The sequence below is a fragment of the Myotis myotis genome, unplaced genomic scaffold, assembly GCF_014108235.1.
Source record: "Myotis myotis isolate mMyoMyo1 unplaced genomic scaffold, mMyoMyo1.p scaffold_m19_p_2, whole genome shotgun sequence".
In the NCBI taxonomy this organism is placed as follows: domain Eukaryota; kingdom Metazoa; phylum Chordata; class Mammalia; order Chiroptera; family Vespertilionidae; genus Myotis; species Myotis myotis.
In genome coordinates, this window is record NW_023416324.1 from 216,769,856 (window position 1) to 216,788,984 (window position 19,129).

General features: G+C 61.9%; 2 protein-coding genes across 7 annotated transcripts in view; both read left to right on the forward strand.

The window, feature by feature from the left end:
- TIAM1 (TIAM Rac1 associated GEF 1) overlaps positions 1-19,129 on the forward strand; it is a 180,358-nt gene that overhangs the window by 81,443 nt on the left and 79,786 nt on the right. The window lies entirely within an intron of this gene.
- On the forward strand, positions 14,789-17,121 carry LOC118675828 (guanine nucleotide exchange factor subunit RIC1-like). Its single transcript, XM_036348598.1, has 2 exons — positions 14,789-14,870; positions 15,423-17,121. Exons 1-2 carry the CDS (start codon positions 14,789-14,791, stop codon positions 16,241-16,243), a joined length of 903 nt encoding a protein of 300 aa, XP_036204491.1. The 3' UTR covers positions 16,244-17,121.

Here is a 19,129-nt window from a genome sequence, read left to right on the forward strand (position 1 = left end):
TCATGTCCGTGTTCATGTTCGTGTTCATGTCCGTGTTCATGTTCGCGTTCATGCCCACGTTAATTTCGCGTTCATGTCCGGGTTCATGTCCACATTCATGCCTGTGTTCCTATCCGCGTTCATGCCTGTGTTCATGCCCGCGTTCATGTCCAAATTCATGCCCTCATTCGTGCCCACATTCATGTCTGCGTTCATGTCCGCGTTCATGTTCACGTTCATGTTCACGTTCATGTCCGCATTCATGTCCAAATTCATGCCCGCATTCGTGCCCACATTCATGTCTGCGTTCATGTCCGCGTTCATGTTCACGTTCATGCCCATATTCATGTCCAAATTCATGCCCACATTCATGTCCGTGTTCCACAGCCTTCGCGGCAGGATGAGAGTGTGAGTGTGTAGAGAAGAGAAGAACTTGAACCTGGTTTTTGTTGTTATTCCTCACCCGAGGATATTTTTTCCATTGACTTTTTTTAAGAGAGTGGAGGGAGTGGGAAACATCGATGTGAGAGAGTCGCATTGATTGGTTGCCTCCCACATGAGCCTGACCTGGGCTGGGGATTGAACCGGCAACTGAGGTACGTGCCCTTGACCGGAATGAGCCTGGTCTCCTTTGGTGTGTTAGCCGCCGCTATATATTTTTATTGATTTAGGCCCCACCCTGGGGATCGAGCCTTCAACCCGGGCATGTGCCCCGACCGGGAGTCGAACTGTGACCTCCTGGTTCCTAGGTCCATGCTCAACCACTGAGCCACCCCGGATGGGCTAACCCTGTTTCCAAACTGCAATTAGGGATGATGAAAATAGACACATTTTCCACTTCACCCAAACTCAAACTTTATATGAATTTGCAGGAAGTAAAAATAGATGAGCAAACAGTACCAAGAAACTGCCCTGGGTCACGGGCCTGGCCATGTGCTCTCCTGCCCCTTCCCACCGAGGGGGAAACTGAGGGCTGCTGATGGGAGTGGCCTCCACGTGGTTTAGGAGCCACAGAGGTGGGGTAGGGTCCCCACCCTGCGAAGCCACTGGCAGGGGGGGGGGGGGGGGGCGCGGGGAGAGGGAGGGAGCGGAGCGGGGAGCTCGCAGTTGCTCACGCCCAGCTCATGATCTGCTCAGGCTCCACCTGGAGATGAGTAGGCAGCCCTCAGGGGCTTCCCCCGGTGCCAAGTCCCAACAGAAGGAGCTGACAGGCTCCCATCCTCAGTCAGACCTGCACCGCAGGCAGCGCACAAGCCCCAACAGGACCAGTTGCCGGGCCTGCTGTTGGCTCCGCAGCCTGGGCCAGGGCGCAGGGAATGGCGCTCAGGGGCGGATGGGTGTGCCGCCCTCCCGGCCAGGTGTGCGCCTTGGAAACCGGCTCTTCCCTCACCTGACGGGGCTGGGGAAGGCGTGGTTTTGACTGATTCCCACGGGGGATCCCAGGTCTTTCTGAGGCTGTGAATGGCATATTGCAAACTCTTTCTTTGTTTTGTTAATCCTCACCCGAGGACATTTTCCCATTGATTTTTAGAGAGAGTGGAAGGGAGGGGGTGAGACGGAAACATCAGTGTAAGAGAGACACATCAATCGGTTGCCTCCTGCACGTGCCCCGGCCAGGCCTGGGGATCAAGCCTGCAGCTGCAGTATGTGCCTTTGACTGGAATCGAACCCGGGACCCTTCAGTCCGCAGGCCCACACTCTATCCACTGAGCCCAGTTGACTAGGGCATAAGTTAAAATAATACATATTTTTATTGATTTCTGAGAGGAAGGGAGAGGGAGAGAGGGATAGAAACATCAATGATGAGAGAGCATCATTGACCGGCTGCCTCCTGCACGTCCCCCACTGGAGATGGAGCCCGCAACCCGGGCCTGTGCCCTGACCGGGAGTTGAACTGGGTCATAGGTCGACGCTCAACCACGGAGCCACCCGGCCGGGCTGCACGTTCTTTCTGAGCAGTTTGTGGCCGTTTGTGAAGGTGTGTGGACGCCCTGTGTTAAAACAGCAAGGCAGCAGCCGTGTAGCGAGAGAGCGTGGTTCGGGTGGCTGATGCTCCTCGTTAGTGGGAAGAGAATGCCGGTGAGACCCGCACGGCCGTGCCAAGCCTGACTTGTTGCTGCATGAAGTCGCCGCACAGCCTGCGTCTCCCGCCTCCGCCTCCTGGACGCGCTCATCAGCGAGAGGCCAGAGGCGGATCGCTACGTCCCTGACTCCCTCGGACCAGGGCTTGTCCGGGGGTCTGGGAGGGGGGCTGTTGACCGTTGTCCTCCCAGCCATCACACGGGACCCTGGACTGGGCCTGGCGTGACCCGAGAGCCACACTCGCGGGTGAGTCAGAGGCCAGGAGCCGGCAACGTGGGGTGAGTCGGGCCGCTCTCACGGTCTGGGCCGTGCCTGCCGGCGACGGGAGGGTCCCAGCGAGGAAGAGGGACGTGGAGAGGGAGGCGACCAGGCGAGGCGGGCGCGGTGATGGCGCCGGTGCCGGGGCCGCCAGGGAAGGGCACTCCCAGTCCTTGGCTCCAAGCTGTCTCCGCGGGAGCCGGCTCCCTGGTCGGGGAAGGAGCGCGTTCTGTGGGAGGATCCCCCGCAGCCGGGACCACAGGATGCGCGGTCCCGCCAGCACGGCTGTTCGGAGGGATTCCACGGAGGAAGCTTTCGCGATGAGGAAGTGGGCAGCCCGGCCGGCGGGCTCAGTGGGACAACGTCCACCTGAGCACCTAAGGGTTTCGGGTTCGATTCCTGGTCAAGGTCGCACTACCCGGGCAGGTGCGGTCCCCGGCCCTGGTTGGGGCTCGTGCGGGAGGCGACCAATCGATGTGTCTCTCTCACATTGATGTTTCACACACCCCTTCCCCCTCCCCCCCTCCTTCTCTCTCTTAAAAAAAAAATCAATGGAAAGAAATACCCTCGGTGAGGAGTAACAGAGAGAAAAGTGGGCACGAGGCTGGTCCGTGTCTTCACCGCTGTGGCCGGGTGCGCCCGGTGCTGTGTGCAGAGGGGTGAGGGCGGAGGGTGAAGGGCGGGGGAGCTGAGACATGAGCCCGGACTGAGGCTGTAGACCTGGGGTCGGGGACGGTCATTCTCGCAGAAGGGGGGGTGGGAGGAGACCCGGGCCCTCGCCCGGAGCCCGTGGCAGTGGGACGGTCCGTTGTATGGAGGAGTCGTGTCAGGCCCTGGAGCCCCTGCAGGGCGGCTGTGCAGTGCTCCCTCGTGTTCATTGCGGTGTAACACGCACAACATCCACGTGGCCATTTGGGCGCGAGCTTCCCACTCGCACTAAGTCCATCGACAGTGTTTTGCGACCCTCTCCACTGTCCATCTTCCCAAATCGAAGCTCTGTGCCCAGGAGACTCGCACCGCGCCCGCCCCTCTTCCCTGGGCCCGGCACCCACACCTGCTTTCCTTCTGAGGATATTTTCCCGTTGATTGTAGAGAGAGCGGGCGGGAGAGGGAGACAGAGGGAAACATCGATGTGAGAGACACATCTGTTGGTTGCCTCCTGGCCGTGCCCTGACCAGGGCCCGGGCTGAGGAGGAGCCTGCAGCCGAGGCACATGCTCTTGACCGGAATTGAACCCGGGACCCTTCAGTCTGCAGGCCGATGCTCTATCCACTGAGCCACACCGGCTAGGGCATAGTTGCCCTTTTGTGACTGGCTTATTTCACTTAGCACAATAGCTTCACATATATTCTCTACTTTCTTAAAATATATATATATATATATATATATATATATATATATGTATGTTTTTATTGATTTCAGAGAGGAAGGGAGGTGGACCGGCTGCCTCCTGCGCATCCACCACTCTGGAGATGGAGCCCACAACCCGGGCCTGTGCCCTGACCGGGAATCGAACCCTGACCTCCTGGTTCTTATGTTGATGCTCAGCCCCTGAGCCACGCGGCTGGGTCTGTCCTCTGTGTTAGACGTGCAGTTTTTATTTTATTTATTTTCTTATTTCACCTGCCCCTGGTGGTGGTGTTGGGACGCTCAGCACAGCAAGTGCACGCGCCCCTGGGCGCTCCTGGGTGCCCCGTCCTGGCTGCCCGGCCCTCGGTCCCGGGAGAGGGTGTCCCTTTAAGCAGAACTGGTCACGGAGGCTCTCCAGCTTCCATCAGCGCAAAAGGGACCCTCCGTTGCTGACGAGGGGGCGGCTTTGTTCCTTCTCAGTTGATTCTGCCGTGGGAAGGGTGCGAGTGTCCTCCCTAAGGAGTGCCTTTTCGTCCCGGGGGGATTTGTGCACGGGAAGTGTTTTTGGAGTTGTATTTCCCCATTTTACCGTCTGAAAACGGTGACTCGATGTGGGGAAGTCCTCTGTGACCATCAGGATGAAAAGCATCTATTTCTAAGTTAATAGCACAGCCTGGCCGGCGTGGCTCAGTGGATGAGCGTCGACCTATGAACCAGGAGGTCCCGGTTCCATTCCCGGTCAGGGCCCAGGCCTGGGCTGTGGGCTCGATCCCCAGTGTGGGGCGTGCAGGAGGCAGCTGATCCGTGATTCTCTCTCATCATGGATGTTTCTATCTCCCTCTCCCTTCCTCTCTGAGATCAATAAAAATATTTTAAAAATAAATAAATAAATAAATAAGAAATAATCACTCCTCAATCCAGGGGTGACAGACAGTTAAAGTTAAAAAAATCAAACAAAAGCCCACATAAACAGCCTAAAGCAAGCACGTCAGACTCACAGGCTCCCACGGGCCAGATAAACAAGGTTGAAGGTCATGTGGCCACCAAGAAAGAAAAGCTTCAGTTTTCATAGAAACGGAGGTTTATTCCGATAGAGACCCGCTGAATGCAAAGGGCTGAGCTAAACGAGTCATCGTTCACATAAAGTAACGGAACATTTTAATAAAAATTAATATTTTTCTTGAACATTCACTTACCAGACACTGAATAACTGCCCAAATTAGTAAGCGTGACGCAAATAAACCTATTTTTCTTGTTGTCCAAAAGCAGAATATTTCCTGTTGCGCACACCAAACAAGTCAGTGCAGGACGAATGACGAGGTCATCGGCTGCTAAGATACTCACTGCTGGTGTTAGTGGCAATGGTGCGCTTGCGCGTAAGGCCCGTAAGGGAGATGAACGCAACACGATTATGGTCACCAGTCATTAGCGCACGTTGTAGTTCGTTGTTAATAATTATGTATAACAGGATGTTGTAAAAATTAAGTTATGAAATTTTTATGAAAACGTCTCTTACAAACCGTTATGTTGGCTGGGCCGCAGAAATATTCGTTGTGGGCCCCGTGCGGCCCGCGGGCGGCGAGTTTGACCTGCTTGGCCTAAAGCCTGCAGCGACCGGCCTGGTGTATGTAGTGAGGCCTCTTGAATGTGTTTGGGATGAGTGTTCGCCTCTAGATGGTGGTTTTACGGGAACGTGACTGCCCGTGCCCACCGCTGACCTCCCCCACGTGGAAATGGTTCCATTCCCGGTGTCAGCAGGGTTTGCTTAGTGACTGAACGAGGCCCCACCTGGTCACCGCTCTTCCCCGAGTGACAGCGCGAAGTGCAGCTTAAACAGAGGCAGGTCGCCTGCGTCGGCGCCCGTTGTGTCCGTTTTCAGAATCTACCTATATTTTTCCCTTCACCCGCCACACACTCTTGGCGTGGAGAGTTTCATTCATTGCTCGTGGCGCCGAGCTCACTGTGGGCGCTGGGCCTCGGCCTCACGCTTACACTGTGAAAACAAATACCTCCTTATTGATCTCAGCGAGGAAGGGAGAGGGAGAGAGAGAAGCATCAGTGATGAAAGAGAATCATGGATCAGCTGCCACTTACATGCCCCCCACTGGGGATCGAGCCCACAACCCAGGCAGGAATCGAACCCAGGACCCTTCAGTCCCCAGGCGACGCTCTGCCCACTGAGCCACACTGGCTGGGGCTGAAGGAATTCTTTGAGACGAACGCGACGTCAGGACCTTATTTACTGTCATGGAAACCCCGAGTGGAGCCCGGGCGCAGATGGCAGGCTGTTCCTGGGAGGGGGGGTCGGAGCCGAGAACCAGGGAACAGGTGGCGGGAGCTGGCACCCTGGCCGCGCGCTGTCCCACGCCCCCGGCCTGTGGGAGCCAGGCAGCCGGCCAGCAGGCAGCGGTTATTTCCATCCTGGCGCTCGCTGGGCGTAGCACACACGCTGGCCCGGCCCGGCCCTCCCCTTCTCAGATCCGCACGGAATGGAGAACCAGGCGAAACAGCCCTCCCCGCTCCGGCCACTGCGCCCTTCCCTGCCTTCCCGTGCCCCTGCTTCTGTGCCCCCCGTGCCCATGCCCCCTGCACCTGTGCCCCCTGCGTCCGTGCCCCCCACATCCATGTGCCCCTCACCCATGTGCCCCTCACCCACGCCCCTGCGCCTGTGCCCACCTGCCCGCTCCCGGGAAGCCCAGCAGTTTGGAGACACACTTACAAGGCGCTGGTTTCACTGGGGGGATCTGGAACCACAGGGAAGTGAGGTGACTTGTCCAAGCTAACGATGACCCTGCTCAGGGAGGGATAGACTCCTGCCCCCGCCTGTGCACGTGTGTGTGCATGTATGTGTGTGTATGTGTGTGTGGTGTACACACACACACGCACACACGCACATGCACACACACTCTTTGGTTCGGCACAGGATAATGCACGCTCCCCCTCCTGAAGCAGCATTCGGCCCCGAGCCCACTCGCCCCGCCTGCTCCCTCTCGAGGGGCGTTCAGGGACGGGGCACCTGTGCGCGGGGGCGGGGGGGGGGGGGCTGTGGTGACTTCTGAGCCTCCCGGGGCTTTGGTTCCAGGGCAACGTGTTGCCCCAGCTCGCGGGGTGGGGGGGGTGGGGGGGGTTCGCCGCCCCTGTGTGCCGCACGCCCAGGCGCAGGCGGAGGAGGCGGACAATGGAGCTTTCAAGCCCAGCTGCATGGGAATCGGCTCACCACCCCCCTGCCCGCCCCCCACTCCCAACCCCCTCCCCCTGCTACCGCCTGCTGTGCGCTGGAAGCCTTGGCTCTGGGCTGGGTCGGGGGAGGGCGGTGACTTCAGACCCATGGCTGGGGCAGACGTGTTGCCACAGGGACGCTGAAGTGCCCAGGACCCTCACTCGCGCACGTGTGTTGTGCGTGTGGTGCGTGCGTGTGTGTGTGTGTGTGTGTGTGTGTGTGTGTGAGCGGGGAGGGGGCTGGTGTGTTTGTGTTTTACAATCCGCAGATAGGTTTTGTACTGTTTTCTTTTTTATTTATTGATTTCATAGAGGAAGGGAGAGGGAGAGAGAAACATCAGTGATGAGAGAATCATTGATTGGCTGCCTCCTCTTCGCCCCCTACTTGGGGGGTGGGGTGGTCAAGCCCGCAACCCAGGCCTGTGTCCCGACCAGGAATCAAACCGTGACCTCCTGGTTCCTAGGTCGATGCTCAGCCACGGAGCCACGCCGGCCGGCTGTACTGCTGTCCACGTGGAAGCAGGAGCCACAGCGCCCGCTGACCGGGCGACCGGGAGCATCGCCTGGTTTAGAGATACCTGCCAGGGTGACATCGTGGACATCGGCCACTGTCCTCCGTGACCCCTGTGTGCTGGAGCCTGGGCTCCCAGGACCCCCCACATCAGCCTTGGTTCTGAGCTCAGACTAGTGGCCCCTGGGCTGCTCGCACGTCAGGCACCTGCCTGGGGGGTTCTGTCATGAGATCCTGTGGGGACACATTTGCTCTCTGTCCCTTCGGGTGACGTTGGCGCCATGGCTGGAGAAAGCACGCTGTGTGCCCAGCTGCTCAGGTGCGCGCTCAGGCGATGCCGTGAGATGGGCATTAGATGAGATCAGCACGGCATCAGGAGACACTGAGGAGCCAGCCTGTCCTGTGCTGTGTGGCTGGGCCTCCAGCCCTGAGCCTAAGAGGAGAGGCAGCCTCCTGGGAGGAGGGAGTCCGCCTCCTGACGCCTTTGGACTCAAGACCGCAGCTTCAGCTCTTGCCTGGCGGGTAGAGGGGCGTCTCCAGCCAGTTCGCCCTGCAGAGTGGACTTCTCAGCCCCTTCAGTCACTTGAGGCAGTTCCTTAAATTATCCATCCACCCACCCACCCATCACCTATTTATCCATCTACCCATCCACCCACCCATCCTCACCCATCCTCACCCATCCTCACCCATCCTCACCCATCCATCCACTCATTTATCCATCTACGCACCCATACCTCACCTGTCCATCCTTCCATCCATCCACCCATCCCTCACCTATTCATCCATCCATCCACCCACCCATCCACCCATCCACCCACCCACCCACCCATCCATCCATCCATCCACCCACCCATCCACCCAGCCACCCATCCACCCACCCATCCATCCACCCACCTATCCCTCACCTATTCTTTTTATTTTTAAATATATTTTTATTGATTTCAGAGAGGAAGGGAGAGGGAGAGATAGAAACATCATCATGAGAGGGAATCATTGATTGGCTGCCTCCCACACATTGGACCAAGCCTGCAACCCAGGCATGTGCCCTTGACCGGAATCGAACCTGGGACCCTTCGGTTCGCAAGCCAACAATCTATCCACTGAGCCAAACCGGCTAGGGCATATCCCTCACCTATTCATCCATCCACCCATCCATCCACCCACCCATCCATCCACTCATTTATCCATCTACGCACCATACCTCACCTGTCCGTCCTCCCTTCCTTCCTTCCTTCCTTCCTTCCTTCCTTCCTTCCTTCCTTCCTTCCTTCCTTCCATCCACCCACCCATTTATCTATCCATCCACCCATCCATCCACTCATTTATCCATTGACCCACCTGTCCCTCATCTCTCCACCCATCCATCCACCCACACACCCACCCCCCTCCTGTTGGTTCTATTTCTCTGGAGAACCTTAATGCAGGGGGCACCTGCCAAGAGCCTTAGGCTAAACGTAAAAAGCCACGGTCCCGTCTCTCAGGGAACTTGTGACCCTGCCAGAGAGAAGATGGACTAAGACAGGTTCTCAAATAATTGATGACGATGGTACTCGGAGAGGAGAAGTGACGAAGAAGATCTTGGAAGAGTAGAGGTTTCAAAGCTTCCAATGAAACTATCATAAAAGAGCATTCACTTCTAGCCGCTCCGCTGCCGTTTTATGTTGGGGGCGGGGATACGGGGATTTCGTCCCAGAAAAGACACATGTTAAATGTTTATCCCATCACCACTCCGTCCCCGCTTCCCTGCTCTCCCTCACGCCCCGGACTCCGAGTGACATGGATTCTTCAGGAGGTGCTCCCTGGCTCCCCGGGCCTCTGCGGGGCCCACAGGGGTGTGGGCCCATCAGTCAGCGGACGGGGTGGGGCGGGGTGGACGGCGGCACCTCCAAGGACGTTGTATGTGTTTTGCGCGTGTATGTGTTTTGCGCGTGCGTCAGCGTGGCTGGCGGGGGGCGTGCCCGGAGAGGTGGGCAGCAGAGGAGTGTCGCCGGGGGGTGGGAGGCGAGGGGACCTGGTTCGAAGGGACAGGTTCGGTGAGAAGACGCTTCAGGGATGTTGAAGGAAGGAAGGGGAAGGACAGCTGGAGGGAGAGAAGGCCACATGCGTGAGGCTGGAGCGAACACCAGGGAGCGTCTCCCATGCGTTGCCCCCGCGTCCCGCACCTGCCGGCGGGTCACCTGGTTTGCAGATGGAGGAAGTGGCACCAGGACGCCCCAACCGGCTCAGGTCACACGGCCGTGCCGTGCTCCTCGGGGGGGAGGCCCCGTGCGGGGCCTGAGGCCGTAAGGAGCGTCCCATTCGGCCCCGCCGGCCCAGCTCAGTGGTTGAGTGACCTGTGAACCAGGAGGTCAGGGTTCGATTCCGGTCAGGGCACAGGCCCGGGTTGTGGGCTCGATCCCCAGTGGGGGGCCTGCAGGAGGCAGCCGATCAGTGATTCTCTCTCATCATTGATGTCTCTCTCGCCCTCTCCCTTCCTCTCTGACATCAATACAAATATATCCCTGAGCGGTGGGGTCCCCTGAACTGGGGGTGCCGCCTTGCTTTCCTGAGAACGTGGAGGCTTTGAGCTGCTGTGTGGTGGCTGCCTGGCCAGGCTGAGGTGGGACAGTTGAGACGTCCGCCAAGCGGGGAATCTGAGGAATCCGTCAGCAAACAGCTCACAACACAGACAGCCCCAAACTTGGGGGTAGTTTTCTTTTATTTTCTTTTTGCCAGGATTACAGATGCCCCCAATTTTCCCTCCCCTCCCCTCCCCTCCCCTCCCCTCCCCTCCCCTCCCCTCCCCTCCCCTCCCCTCCCATGTCGATGCCCTTTTTCTGCTGCTGGCAATTCTCTGGCACCTGCAGGCCCCCCCCCCCGCCCTCCCCCCCTTGCCCCATAGCGGTCTCCTGGGGGACGGGGTGGAAGGTGCAGGTCAGGGAGGAGGCGGGCAGGTGCCGCAGGGCTTTGTCCAGTGGCTGCGTGGGGGGAGGAGCTCCTGTGAGAGCCGGTGCCTTTCCTTACTGCCCTCAGTTCCAGCGGGCTCTGTGCCGGACAGCGGCCTCTGTGTCGCTCGGTGCGCAATCCGACTGCTGAGGGCGAGGGCGGGGCCCTTCAGACGCCCACTGCTTTCGATCTGTGTTTGCACTGTGTATTCCTGTTCGGTTCAGATAAGCGAGGCACATTGCCAACCCTCACAGAATGTGAAGTGTGCATGGCTGTGTGCACACTAGTGCGTGTGTGTGACGTGTGTGTTGGCCAAGTGATGAGCGATTTGCTGAATGTAGTGCCCGTAGACCCGGGGGCACGCCAGCGCGGGTAGGAGGGCGCTGTGAGCAGACCCGGGGGCACCAGCGCGGGCAGGAGGGCGCTGTGAGCAGACCCGGGGGCACCAGCGCAGGCAGGAGGACGCTGTGAGCAGCCCCGGGGGAACCAGCGCGGACAGGAGGGCGCTGTGAGCAGCCCCGGGGGCACCAGCGTGGGCAGGAGGGCGCTGTGAGCAGCCCCGGGGGCACCAGCGCGGGCAGGAGGGCGCTGTGAGCAGCCCCGGGGGCACCAGCGCGGACAGGAGGGCGCTGTGAGCAGACCTGGGGGCACGAGCGCGGACAGGAGGCGCTGTGAGCAGACCCGGGGGCACCAGCGTGGACAGGAGGCCCTGTGAGCAGCCCCGGGGGCACCAGCGCGGACAGGAGGGCGCTGTGAGCAGACCCGGGGGCACGAGCGCGGACAGGAGGCGCTGTGAGCAGACCCGGGGGCACCAGCGCGGACAGGAGGCCCTGTGAGCAGCCCCGGGGGCACCAGCGCGGACAGGAGGGCGCTGTGAGCAGACCCGGGGGCACCAGCGCGGACAGGAGGCGCTGTGAGCAGACCCGGGGGCACGAGCGCGGACAGGAGGCCCTGTGAGCAGCCCCGGGGGCACACCAGCGTGGGCAGGAGGCCCTGTGAGCAGCCCCGGGGGCACCAGCGCGGACAGGAGGCCCTGTGAGCAGCCCCGGGGGCACACCAGCGTGGGCAGGAGGCCCTGTGAGCAGCCCCGGGGGCACCAGCGCGGACAGGAGGGCGCTGTGAGCAGCCCCGGGGGCACCAGCGCGGACAGGAGGCCCTGTGAGCAGACCCGGGGGCACCAGTGCGGACAGGAGGCCCTGTGAGCAGCCCCGGGGACACCAGCGCGGACAGGAGATGCTGTGAGCAGCCCCGGGGGCACCAGCGCGGACAGGAGGCCCTGTGAGCAGACCCGGGGGCACCAGCGCGGACAGGAGGCCCTGTGAGCAGACCCGGGGGCACCAGCGCGGACAGGAGGCCCTGTGAGCAGACCCGGGGGCACCAGCGCGGACAGGAGGCGCTGTGAGCAGACCCGGGGGCACCAGCGCGGACAGGAGGCGCTGTGAGCTCTGGAGCGGGCGTGGCGCCCGCGGGCTGCGTGTGTGGTCTCCCGGAGGCGACCAGGCAGCGAGCGCCAAGCCCCCTGAGCGCGTAGCTGCCGCAGGAGGGACAGGTTTGCCGCGATGGCCTGTGTCAGGGCCTCTGCCCGGAACTCGGCGGGTGCCTGCTCCAGAGGCGTCCGGGGCTTGGGCGGCGTGCTGTCGAAAGAGGCCGCTGGTCCTCCGCTGACCGCTGACCGCTGACCGCTGACCGGGGAGGGCGCTGCAGACGGTTCCTCCTCGGCGGCCGGGCTCCGTCTCCCGACGGGCTGTTCCGGGCAGATGGACGTCAGTCGTTATCCAGCCAGAGAGATCGCGCCCGGCCTTTTTTCTTTTCTTTTCTTTTCTTTTCTTTCTTTTCTTTCTTTTCTTTTCTTTTCTTTCTTTTCTTTCTTTTATTTTCTTTTCTTTCTTTCTTCTTTCTTTTTTTCTTTCTTTCTTTTTACTGTATTTTTGTTGATTTCAGAGAGGGAGGGAAAGGGAGGGACACACCACGTGAGAGCGATGTTCTCTGGCCTCCACCATCTCACACGCGCCTCCCGCCCGCCCGCACAGGCGCCGGTGGCAGGAGCAGGAGCCGGGGCCGCCAGGGAGCAACCGGCGGGTCCCGGGGCCGCGACGCTGGGATGGACCTTCAGGCTCCGAGTCGCGGCCCCACAGAGCGGGTCCCGGCGCCGGCCCCGTGGCCTCTCCCCACGCTGGTGGCATCTCCTCAGCGGCAGGTCGTGGGCAGTCCCGCCTCCTGTGACGGGTGTGGCTGCCACACCGGCTCCTGGGGCTCCGGCCTCGCCCAGGCTGCACCTGCTCCTGCACCTGCTCCCGCTCCGTGTGGGACGCAGCTCGGGCCTGGGAACCCGCCGCCCGTCCCGTGTCTCCTGCCGCCTGGTGAGGAGCCGGGGCCCGGGGCTCCGGCCTGTGCGTGGCGGAGGGGTCCCCCCCGGCTCTGCGGTGGGACCGCAGGTGAGCGGCAGGCGGTGGTGGGTGTAGATGGCGGCGGCGGCGGAGACGGAGGCCGTGGTTCCCGCCCGGTCTCGGCCGCGGGGAGGGTCCTGGCAGCAGCGGCTGTGAGTCTGAGGGTCCCTCATGGTCGCCCTCCTCTGGGCTGCACAGGCCGGGCCTTCAGCACAGGGTTCCAGGTGGAGCCCGAGGTGGGGGGAGGCCGCGAGGCACAGCCAAGCTCCCTCCGTGGAGACAGCTGAGCGCCCTGCCCGCCTCCCCCTTTGCCCGGGCCTGGGACGGGGCCTGGGACGGAGCCTGGGATGGGGCCTGGGATGGAGCCTGGGACGGGGCCGGGGCCGGAGCTGGAGCCGGGGCCGAGGCCTGGGACAGGGCCTGGGATGGGGACTGGGACGGGGCCTGGGATGGGGACTGGGACGGGGCCTGGGACGGGGCCTGGGACGGGGACTGGGACGGGGACGGGGCCTGGGACGGGGACGGGGCCTGGGACGGGGACGGGGACTGGGACGGGGACGGGGACGGGGACTGGGACGGGGCCTGGGACGGGGACGGGGCCTGGGACGGGGACGGGGACTGGGACGGGGACGGGGACGGGGCCTGGGACGGGGACGGGGCCTGGGACGGGGACGGGGACAGGGACGGGGACGGGGACGGGGACGGGGCCTGGGACGGGGACGGGGACGGGGACGGGGACGGGGACGGGGCCTGGGACGGGGACGGGGCCTGGGACGGGGCCGGGGACGGGGACGGGGACTGGGACGGGGCCTGGGACGGGGACGGGGACAGGGACGGGGACGGGGACGGGGCCTGGGCCTGGGACGGGGACTGGGACAGGGACGGGGACGGGGACGGGGACGGGGACGGGGCCTGGGACGGGGACGGGGACAGGGACGGGGACAGGGACGGGGACGGGGACGGGGCCTGGGCCTGGGACGGGGACGGGGACGGGGACGGGGCCTGGGACGGGCGGGGTCTCCACCGGGAGAGCTCGGCTCCCTTTGGGGACCCTGTGGCTGGAGTAAGTGACCAAGTTGAACCCTCTTCTAAGCGGAGGCCCGGGTGCCAAGGGCTCAGCGGGCAGTTTGAGGGTGTGTGGCTGCCGTCTCCCAGGAGGCATGGTCCATCCCCGCCTGTGCTCGCCCGGCTCCTTGCTGACCCTCAGGGGACACGGTCTCGGGAGCCCCTGCGGGGAACTGGGGAGGGACGGAGCTCGCGTGAGGGTCACCTGCCTCGGCTCCTCCCTCTTGCGGGGGACCATGTCCCCTCTCTCCCCCCGTGACCTGGGCCTGCTTGTCTGACGGGACTGGGGCCCGACCTGGAGAATTCAGGAGCCGCGCGGAGCTGGCCTGTCGTGGTCACTGTTGGAAGGTGGGGGCTCTCAGGTGCTCGGGGTTCATGCTGCTGAGCGTGTTGGGAAATCGGGGGACCCCGAGGTCACTCGAGAAAAGCCGCTGAAGCCACTCAGCGAGCAGGGCTCCGTTGGTCCTGGGAGGGCCCGGCTGGGCTGGGGGCGTTTAATGCGACAGCCCTGGGCCTGGCGTGGCCACGCGCCCTTCGTGGGGAGGGTGTGGCCGGGTCGTACGCCTGGGCTGCTGCCGGCGACCAAAGGCAGTTATGAGGCCCTGAACGCAGAGATCGGGGGAGCAGCTGAGTGTCTGGCCTGGGACCCGTCCGCCGTGGGTCTGGGTCTCCGTGCGCCCGGCTATGCGTTACTTCCCTCCCGCGGAACCTGTCGGACCGGTGCCGGCAGAGTCCCTGCGCTGGGAGGAGGTGATGGCTCAGTAGGAAGGACTTGGGGCTGAAGTGGGTCCTCTGGCCGCCTCCTCCCAGTCCCGCTGCATTTGGGCGAAGACGGGGAAGGCCATGGCTGTGGGCGGGGCCGTGGGGTAGGATGTGGGGACGCCCAGGGCCTGGTGGCTGGAGGGGGGGCGTTATCTGCGCTGAAATCGGGGCTGCCGCACCCTGTCCTCCACGCCTCACGCCTCGTGGAGGAGGAGTTTGGAGCCTCCGTTATAGCTCATCCATCTGAGGGATGGTCTTCAGTGAGATCCAGTCATGCCCTGAGCCCGTGGTCCAGGCCCTCAGCTGGGAGGACAGGGGGGTCCTCACCGGGGGTGGGGGGGCGGGGGGAGGGGAGGCCCTGCTCTCTGTGCTGGAGTCCTGGCCGCAGCCTCAGTCTTTATCTGGCAGCCAAGCTCCCTACGGATGACCTGCCCTGTGTCAGATGCTGTGTCAGATTGGGCGTGGCCGCTGGGCAGCAGGCCAAGTAGCTGTGCTGGGCCGTGAGCCAGAGGCCGCCCCGGGCCCCCCGACCCTCCCCGACCCCCACCCTCGGTTCCCGGGAGGGCTCCTCCCAGCAGCATCGCGTCGGCAGGACCTGAGGTTGCAGCGGCCACGCGGTCTGTCCCGCTCCGGCCTCCGCACGGGGCTTCCTGGGGAACTGCCGGCTGCTGCGCCTGAGGGTGAGCGTCATTCCCTCCCTCTTCCTCTCCTCACCTCCTCACCTGTGGGCGCCTTTCCCGGGAGGGTCTCCTCATTCCAGTTCCGAGGACGGGTCTTTCCAAGTCGCTCCCCGGACTCCTGTTGGATAAAGTGAGGGTTAAAGAAAAGCAAAGACGACGACTGAGGAATTTTCACCTTAATTTCTGAGCCATGTACAAACCCAGTGCCCCCGTCCATCCGTCTGTCTGTCTATTTATCTATCTATCATCTATTCATCTATTCATTCATCCATCCATCTATCCATCCATCCATCCATCCATCCGTCCATCCGTCTGTCTATTTATCTATCTATCATCTATTCATCCATCCATCCATCTATCCATCCATCCATCCGTCCATCCGCCTGTCTGTCTATTTATCTATCTATCATCTATTCATTCATCCATCCATCTATCCATCCATCCATCCATCCATCCATCCGTCCATCCGTCTGTCTGTCTATTTATCTATCTATCATCTATTCATCCATCCATCCATCTATCCATCCATCCATCCGTCCATCCGTCTGTCTGTCTATTTATCTATCTATCATCTATTCATCCATCCATCCATCTATCCATCCATCCATCCGTCCATCCGCCTGTCTGTCTATTTATCTATCTATCATCTATTCATCTATTCATTCATCCATCCATCTATCCATCCATCCATCCGTCCATCCGTCTGTCTATTTATCTATCTATCATCTATTCATCCATCCATCCATCTATCCATCCATCCATCCGTCCATCCGCCTGTCTGTCTATTTATCTATCTATCATCTATTCATTCATCCATCCATCTATCCATCCATCCATCCGTCCATCCGTCTGTCTATCTATTTATCTATCTATCATCTATTCATTCATCCATCCATCTATCCATCCATCCATCCGTCCATCCATCCAGCTGTCTGTCCATCCATCCATCTGTCCGTCCACCCCATCCTCATCTTTGGAGGGAGATGACGCTAACACGAAGCCCTTTGGGTGTTGGCTGCGCCTGAAAGAAATCTCAGGGCTCTGCCTCGGTGCGGGCTTGGCCCCGTCGCCTGCCCGGGCTCAGGTGAGGAGCCTCTTTACCTCACTAACTGCCGAGCCTGCGAGGCGCTGAGTGAGGATGGCCGTGTCCCATCCACCGTCCCGGGCGTCCGCGGTGTCCGGGTCTCTGACCTGGCCCACAGCCCCTTTGCCGGCCGGGTGAAGGCGCGAGCTCTGCCCTCCCTCGCGGCGGAGTCTCGATGGGAAGTTCACTTGCCCAAGAGCGAGTCGGTGAGTGAGAGATGGAGCCTCCGTGGGGACGGGGTGATGTGAGCCAGAGCAGCGTCCTCCTCTCTCAGTCCCGGGCTTCCTGGACGCGCAGGACTGAGAGGGCAGGAGGCCCTGCGCGGTGAGAGGTGAGAACGGAAGGTCTGGCTGGGCTCTGGGGAGGGGCCCCGCTGTGCCCGGGGCAGAGTCCCACGAGAGCGAGCACGTCCTGCAGAGGAGCGAGCACTGGGAGCACCGCGGCCGGTGTTCCTGGGACCTGCAGCCTGGAGTTGGTTTGGGGTCCCTCCCCCTGCAGCCACACACTGGCCTGTGGGACTGGTTCTGTGCCCCCAACAGAGGCGGACGTGGGGTTGGGTCTGAGTCAGGCAGCACCCGTCTCACCGGGGTCAGGGGTCATCTCAACAAGGTGCAAGCCGGCGGCCTGGCTGGGAGTTCAGCACGTGGCCGTGTTTGTGTGGCCGTGTTTGCGTGGCCGTGTGCGCGAGCCCAGCCACGTGGGCAGACCCCGTCTTCCAGCAACCCCACCAGTGCCAGCTGGTCCCAGCAGGTTCAATGGGGACGCCTTCCTCCCACTCACAGCTCAGTCACAGCCCAGTGAGCTGGGCCCGTTTTTTCTGATTTTTAAAAATATATTTTTATTGATTTCAGAATTGAAGGGTGAAGGAGAGAAAGAGAGAAACATCCATGATGAGAGAGAATCATGGACCAGCTGCCTCCTGCACACCCCCCACTGGGGATCGAGCCTGCAGCCAGGCCTGTGCCCTGACCGGGAATCTACCGTGACCTCCTGGCTCCTAGGTGGACGCTCAGCCCCTGAGCCACGCCGGCCGGGCTGGTGTTCCTTTTTAAGGAGCCCCAGGACCGTGGCCCTTCCCCTGCGCGCTTCGCGTGGTATACAAACATGAAATTTCCAGGAAACAGCAGCCACCTCTGGCCACACACTCACCTGAGCATTTGCCAAGACTGTGGCGCCGGCTGAGTGAGTCCTGCCCCAGGCTCTCATCCGATGCCCCGTGGTGTGGGGACCCTCTGATGCCCGTGGTGAGGGGACTGTGTTGCCCGTGGTGAGGGGACTGTGGTGCTCGTAGTGTAGGGACCGTGATGCCCGTGGTGAGGGGACCGTGGTGCCCGTGGTGAGGGGGCCGTGGTGCCCGTGGTGAGGGGGCCGTGGTGCCCGTGGTGTGGGGGCAGTGGTGCCCGTGGGGGCCGTGGTGCCCATGGTGTGGGGACCGTGGTGCCTGTGGTGAGGGGGCCGTGGTGCCTGTGGCGAGGGGGCCGTGGTGCCCGTGGTGTGGGGACCGTGGTGCCCGTGGTGTGGGGACCGTGGTGCCCGTGGTGAGGGGACCGTGGTGCCCGTGGTGAGGGGACTGTGGCCAGGACACAGCCCCCAGCAGGAGTCACCGCCAGCACAGAGCAGCCGGCCGGCCGACAAAACAGGGCACCGGGGTCAGCGCCACAGCCAGGTCCCGGGTGAAGCGTTCCCACCAAAATCAGAAAAGATCCCACCAGATAGATGCAGCTCAGCCCCCCTGTGGCACAGACAGGCCCCCGGGCCTCCTGGGGAGCGGTCTCCGCGCGAGAGGGAGACGTGGGGAGCGCCTCATCCGCAGGTGGAAGCGTGTCGGTTCTTAGTGTAAAAGCGCATCCCCGCCTCCTGGCTCCGCTGGTTGGAGCATCGTCCTCCACAGTGAAAGGTTGCGGGTTCGACTCCGGGCAGGTGACATCCCTGGTCGGGGCGGGTGCGGGAGGCAACAGATCGATGTCCCTCTCTCTCTCTCTCTCTCTCTCACCGATGGCCATGTCCTGGGGTGAGGATTAAAGTGCAGCACTGGCCTCCGCTGTGCAGGGGGAAGGCAGGCCGCGCCGTGTGCTGGCGAGAGCCGCCATGCGGTTCGCTGGCCGCCGGCACCACAGGCATCGGTGCCGGTACCGACGGCCGGTTAGCTTCCGCCGGCTCCTGGGCAGCCCCGAGCCGGTTCGGAATTGGGAGACTCTGCAGAGAGCAGCGTGCGGGCGGGGCACAGTGGGGGGTCGTGGGAAGGCACGTATTTCGGGGTAATCATGGGTGTGCTGAGAAGTCACGCTCCGCCCTGCACGCGTGAGTCACCAGTCACCGTTAAACAGCACGTTTCCGAGACGGGGAAGGACGTGACCGCGCTCGCTGTCCTGTTCCCCGCGGGCGCGTGTGTGTGCTTCCTGCCTCGGCGCCGCCTCCTCAGAGCAGGCCGCTCCCCCCGCCCCTGTGCCGCGGGCCCCCAGAGGCCTGGCTGGTGGCAGGCGGTGGGCGCAGCCCCCCGGGACCCCGCATCTCTGTCTCCCAGTGTTTGCAGTCTGTCCTGCGAGGGCGGCTGTAAGGAAAGGACCACTGGCCCGGCTGCGGGGCTCCGTGGCTGAGTGTCCACCTAGGAACCAGGAGGTCAGGGCTGGATTCCCGGTCAGAGCACAGGCCCGGGTTGTGGGTTCGATCCCCAGGGTGCGGCGTGCAGGAGGCGGCTGATCAGTGATTCCCTCTCATCATTGATGTTTCTCTCTCTCTCTCTCTCTCTCTCTCTCTCTCTCTCTCTCTCTCTCTTTCTCCCTCTCTGAGATCAATAACAACAAATACAGTTTTTAAAAAAAGAACC